The sequence below is a fragment of the Lepisosteus oculatus genome, chromosome 4 (genome assembly GCF_040954835.1).
Source record: "Lepisosteus oculatus isolate fLepOcu1 chromosome 4, fLepOcu1.hap2, whole genome shotgun sequence".
Lineage (NCBI taxonomy): Eukaryota > Metazoa > Chordata > Actinopteri > Semionotiformes > Lepisosteidae > Lepisosteus > Lepisosteus oculatus.
This window is the reverse complement of record NC_090699.1, coordinates 2,395,120-2,401,213: the sequence shown is the minus strand read 5'-3', so window position 1 is coordinate 2,401,213 and position 6,094 is coordinate 2,395,120. Positions and strand designations below refer to the sequence as shown.

At 53.4% G+C, this 6,094-nt stretch overlaps 1 protein-coding gene across 1 annotated transcript in view; it reads left to right on the top strand.

The window, feature by feature from the left end:
• pagr1 (PAXIP1 associated glutamate-rich protein 1) overlaps nt 1-6,086 on the top strand; it is a 16,026-nt gene extending 9,940 nt beyond the window's left edge. Inside the window, 3 exon segments of the mRNA XM_069188391.1 lie at nt 2,185-2,273; nt 5,770-5,943; nt 5,946-6,086. Coding sequence (XP_069044492.1) covers nt 2,185-2,273; nt 5,770-5,943; nt 5,946-5,992 — 310 coding nt within the window. The 3' untranslated portion in view covers nt 5,993-6,086.
• Nucleotides 6,087-6,094: the final 8 nt, after the last annotated feature.

Here is a 6,094-nt window from a genome sequence, read left to right as displayed (position 1 = left end):
GGAGAGAGACAGGTGAGTCTGGACTGGCAGGAGGAGAGGGAGAGGAGAGAGAGGGGGAGGAGAGGGAGAGAGACAGGTGAGTCTGGACTGGCGGGAGGAGAGGGAGAGGAGAGAGAGGGAGGAGAGGGAGAGAGACAGGTGAGTCTGGACTGGCAGGAGGAGAGGGAGAGAGACAGGTGAGTCTGGACTGGCAGGAGGAGAGGGAGAGGAGAGAGAGGGAGAGAGACAGGTGAGTCTGGACTGGCAGGAGGAGAGGGAGAGAGACAGGTGAGTCTGGACTGGCGGGAGGAGAGAGGGGAGAGGGAGAGGAGAGGGAGAGAGACAGGTGAGTCTGGACTGGCGGGAGGAGAGGGAGAGAGACAGGTGAGTCTGGACTGGCAGGAGGAGAGGGAGAGGAGAGAGAGGGAGGAGAGGGAGAGAGACAGGTGAGTCTGGACTGGCAGGAGGAGAGGGAGAGAGACAGGTGAGTCTGGACTGGCAGGAGGAGAGGGAGAGGAGAGAGAGGGGAGGAGAGGGAGAGAGACAGGTGAGTCTGGACTGGCGGGAGGAGAGGGAGAGGAGAGAGAGGGAGGAGAGGGAGAGAGACAGGTGAGTCTGGACTGGCAGGAGGAGAGGGAGAGAGACAGGTGAGTCTGGACTGGCAGGAGGAGAGGGAGAGGAGAGAGAGGGAGGAGAGGGAGAGAGACAGGTGAGTCTGGACTGGCAGGAGGAGAGGGAGAGAGACAGGTGAGTCTGGACTGGCGGGAGGAGAGGGAGCGAGACAGGTGAGTCTGGACTGGCAGGAGGAGAGGGAGAGGAGAGAGAGGGAGGAGAGGGAGAGAGACAGGTGAGTCTGGACTGGCAGGAGGAGAGGGAGAGGAGAGAGAGGGAGGAGAGGGAGAGAGACAGGTGAGTCTGGACTGGCAGGAGGAGAGGGAGAGAGACAGGTGAGTCTGGACTGGCAGGAGGAGAGGGAGAGGAAAGAGAGGAGGAGAGGGAGAGAGACAGGTGAGTCTGGACTGGCAGGAGGAGAGGGAGAGGAGAGAGAGGGAGGAGAGGGAGAGAGACAGGTGAGTCTGGACTGGCAGGAGGAGAGGGAGAGAGACAGGTGAGTCTGGACTGGCAGGAGGAGAGGGAGAGGAGAGGGAGGAGAGGGAGAGAGACAGGTGAGTCTGGACTCGCAGGAGGAGAGGGGAGGAGAGAGAGGGAGGAGAGGGAGAGAGACAGGTGAGTCTGGACTGGCGGGAGGAGAGGGAGAGAGACAGGTGAGTCTGGACTGGCAGGAGGAGAGGGAGAGAGACAGGTGAGTCTGGACTGGCGGGAGGTGAGGGAGAGAGACAGGTGAGTCTGGACTGGCGGGAGGAGAGGGAGAGAGACAGGTGAGTCTGGACTGGCAGGAGGAGAGGGAGAGGAGAGAGAGGGAGGAGAGGGAGAGAGACAGGTGAGTCTGGACTGGCAGGAGGAGAGGGAGGAGAGGGAGAGAGACAGGTGAGTCTGGACTGGCAGGAGGAGAGGGAGAGAGACAGGTGAGTCTGGACTGGCAGGAGGAGAGGGAGAGAGACAGGTGAGTCTGGACTGGCAGGAGGAGAGGGAGAGAGACAGGTGAGTCTGGACTGGCGGGAGGTGAGGGAAAGAGACAGGTGAGTCTGGACTGGCGGGAGGAGAGGAGAGAGACAGGTGAGTCTGGACTGGCGGGAGGAGAGGGAGAGGAGAGAGAGGGAGGAGAGGGAGAGAGACAGGTGAGTCTGGACTGGCAGGAGGAGAGGGAGAGAGACAGGTGAGTCTGGACTGGCAGGAGGAGAGGGAGAGGAGAGAGAGGGAGGAGAGGGAGAGAGACAGGTGAGTCTGGACTGGCAGGAGGAGAGGGAGAGGAGAAAGAGGGAGGAGAGGGAGAGAGACAGATGAGTCTGGACTCACAGGAGGAGAGGGAGAGGAGAGGGAGAGAGGACAGGTGAGTCTGGACTGGCGGGAGGAGAGGGAGCGAGACAGGTGAGTCTGGACTGGCAGGAGGAGAGGGAGAGGAGAGAGAGGGAGGAGAGGGAGAGAGACAGGTGAGTCTGGACTCGGAGGAGGAGAGAGACAGGTGAGTCTGGACTCGGAGGAGGAGAGGGAGAGGAGTGTCAGAGAAAGTGAGACTGCACACAGAGATGATGAGAAGGATGTCCTGTGTTATTTCACTCTTCACTCTTTATCTTCTGTTTATAGGGCTCCCAGTCCAACAGAGTTTGACTTTGATGATGAACCAACTCCTGTGACCCCGAAAAACACCTACATCAACCGTCGCAGAACTCCAGGTACCCCATTCTCTCTGCTCACCCTCCACTGTCCCCCTGTTTGCAGTCAGTGTGTCTGTATTAACCCCCCTCTCTCTCAGTGCAGTGTTAAAGTACTGGAGTGTCCAGTCAGTGTGTCTGTATTAACCCCTCTCTCTCTCAGTGCAGTGTTAATGTACTGGAGTGTCCAGTCAGTGTGTGTGTATGAACCCCTCTCTCTCTCTCTCAGTGCAGTGTTAATGTACTGGAGTGTCCAGTCAGTGTGTCTGTATGAACCCCTCTCTCTCTCAGTGCAGTGTTAATGTACTGGAGTGTCCAGTCAGTGAGTCTGTATTAACCCCTCTCTCTCTCTCAGTGCAGTGTTAATGTACTGGAGTGTCCAGTCAGTGTGTGTGTATTAACCCCTCTCTCTCTCAGTGCAGTGTTAATGTACTGGAGTGTCCAGTCAGTGTGTGTGTATTAACCCCTCTCTCTCTCAGTGCAGTGTTAATGTACTGGAGTGTCCAGTCAGTGTGTCTGTATTAACCCCTCTCTCTCTCAGTGCAGTGTTAATGTACTGGAGTGTCCAGTCAGTGTGTCTGTATGAACCCCTCTCTCTCTCAGTGCAGTGTTAATGTACTGGAGTGTCCAGTCAGTGTGTCTGTATGAACCCCTCTCTCTCTCAGTGCAGTGTTAATGTACTGGAGTGTCCAGTCAGTGTGTCTGTATGAACCCCTCTCTCTCTCTCAGTGTAGTGTTAATGTACTGGAGTGTCCAGTCAGTGTGTCTGTATTAACCCCTCTCTCTCAGTGCAGTGTTAATGTACTGGAGTGTCCAGTCTGTGTGTCTGTATGAACCCCTCTCTCTCTCAGTGCAGTGTTAATGTACTGGAGTGTCCAGTCAGTGTGTCTGTATGAACCCCCCCCCTCTCTCAGTGCAGTGTTAATGTACTGGAGTGTCCAGTCAGTGTGTGTGTATTAACCCCTCTCTCTCTCAGTGCAGTGTTAATGTACTGGAGTGTCCAGTCAGTGTGTGTGTATGAACCCCTCTCTCTCTCAGTGCAGTGTTAATGTACTGGAGTGTCCAGTCAGTGTGTCTGTATGAACCCCTCTCTCTCTCAGTGCAGTGTTAATGTACTGGAGTGTCCAGTCAGTGTGTCTGTATGAACCCCTCTCTCTCTCAGTGCAGTGTTCATGTACTGGAGTGTCCAGTCAGTGTGTGTGTATTAACCCCTCTCTCTCTCAGTGCAGTGTTAATGTACTGGAGTGTCCAGTCAGTGTGTCTGTATTAACCCCCCTCTCTCTCTCAGTGTAGTGTTAATGTACTGGAGTGTCCAGTCAGTGTGTCTGTATTAACCCCTCTCTCTCAGTGCAGTGTTAATGTACTGGAGTGTCCAGTCAGTGTGTCTGTATGAACCCCTCTCCCTCTCTCAGTGCAGTGTTAATGTACTGGAGTGTCCAGTCAGTGTGTCTGTATGAACCCCTCTCTCTCTCAGTGCAGTGTTAATGTACTGGAGTGTCCAGTCAGTGTGTCTGTATGAACCCCTCTCTCTCTCAGTGCAGTGTTCATGTACTGGAGTGTCCAGTCAGTGTGTCTGTATTAACCCCTCTCTCTCTCAGTGCAGTGTTAATGTACTGGAGTGTCCAGTCAGTGTGTCTGTATTAACCCCACTCTCTCTCAGTGCAGTGTTAATGTACTGGAGTGTCCAGTCAGTGTGTGTGTATTAACCCCTCTCTCTCTCAGTGCAGTGTTAATGTACTGGAGTGTCCAGTCAGTGTGTGTGTATGAACCCCTCTCTCTCTCAGTGCAGTGTTAATGTACTGGAGTGTCCAGTCAGTGTGTCTGTATTAACCCCTCTCTCTCTCAGTGCAGTGTTAATGTACTGGAGTGTCCAGTCAGTGTGTCTGTATTAACCCCTCTCTCTCTCAGTGCAGTGTTAATGTACTGGAGTGTCCAGTCAGTGTGTCTGTATTAACCCCTCTCTCTCTCAGTGCAGTGTTAATGTACTGGAGTGTCCAGTCAGTGTGTCTGTATGAACCCCTCTCTCTCTCAGTGCAGTGTTAATGTACTGGAGTGTCCAGTTAGTGTGTGTGTATTAACCCCTCTCTCTCTCTCAGTGCAGTGTTAATGTACTGGAGTGTCCAGTCAGTGTGTGTGTATTAACCCCTCTCTCTCTCAGTGCAGTGTTAATGTACTGGAGTGTCCAGTCAGTGTGTGTGTATTAACCCCTCTCTCTCTCTCAGTGCAGTGTTAATGTACTGGAGTGTCCAGTCAGTGTGTCTGTATTAACCCCTCTCTCTCTCAGTGCAGTGTTAATGTACTGGAGTGTCCAGTCAGTGTGTGTGTATTAACCCCCCTCTCTCTCAGTGCAGTGTTAAAGTACTGGAGTGTCCAGTCAGTGTGTCTGTATTAACCCCTCTCTCTCTCTCAGTGCAGTGTTAATGTACTGGAGTGTCCAGTCAGTGTGTGTGTATTAACCCCTCTCTCTCTCTCTGTGTGTGTGTATTAACCCCTCTCTCTCTGTGTGTGTGTATTAACCCCCCTCTCTCTCAGTGTGTGTGTGTATTAACCCCCCTCTCTCTCTCTCAGTGCAGTGTTCATGTACTGGAGTGTCCAGTCAGTGTGTGTGTCTTAACCCCTCTCTCTCTCAGTGCAGTGTTAATGTACTGGAGTGTCCAGTCAGTGTGTCTGTATTAACCCCTCTCTCTCTCAGTGCAGTGTTAATGTACTGGAGTGTCCAGTCAGTGTGTCTGTATTAACCCCTCTCTCTCTCAGTGCAGTGGTAATGTACTGGAGTGTCCAGTCAGTGTGTGTGTATTAACCCCTCTCTCTCTCAGTGTGTGTGTGTATTAACCCCTCTCTCTCTCTCTCTGTGTGTATTAACCCCCCTCTCTCTCTCTCTGTGTGTGTGTATTAACCCCCCTCTCTCTCTCTCTGTGTGTGTGTATTAACCCCTCTCTCTCTCTCTCTCAGTGTGTGTGTGTGTATTAACCCCTCTCTCTCTCTCTCTCAGTGTGTGTGTATTAACCCCTCTCTCTCTCTCAGTGTTTCTGTATTAACCCCTCTCTCTCTCTCAGTGTGTGTGTATTAACCCCCCTCTCTCTCAGTGTGTGTGTGTGTGTATTAACCCCTCTCTCTCTCTCTCTGTGTGTGTATTAACCCCTCTCTCTCTCTCTCTGTGTGTGTGTATTAACCCCTCTCTCTCTCTCTCTGTGTGTGTGTATTTATTAACCCCTCTCTCTCTCTCTCTCTCTCAGTGTGTGTGTGTATTAACCCCTCTCTCTCTCTCAGTGTGTGTATTAACCCCCTCTCTCTCTCTCTCAGTGTGTGTGTATTAACCCCTCTCTCTCTCTCTCTCAGTGTGTGTGTATTAACCCCTCTCTCTCTCAGTGTGTGTGTATTAACCCCTCTCTCTCTCTCAGTGTGTGTGTGTATTAACCCCCCCACTCTCTCTCTCTCAGTGTGTGTATTAACCCCTCTCTCTCTCTTTCTCTCTCTCTCAGTGTGTGTGTATTAACCCCTCTCTCTCTCTCTTCAGGGTCCTCGGCCCGGTCTCAGCGCCGGGAGGCCCGTCTAGACAAGGTTCTGTCCGACATGAAGCGTCACCGCCGGCTGGAGGAGCACATCCTGCAGACGGGCCGGGACCTGTTCAGGCTGGAGACCCCGAGACAGGCGCCCCTCCCATCCCGCCGCCCGCGCCCGGCTCGCAGAGCTGCACAGACCCCAGCCACATCTTCTCCCCCCGCCAGCGCCGCTACTAGGGGGCGCTGTCTGTCTGTCTGTCTTACAGCAGGAGAGAGAGACAGACTGGAGGAGCTCCTCTCCACTGGGTCTGTCCGTCTGTCTGTCCGTCTGTCTGTCTG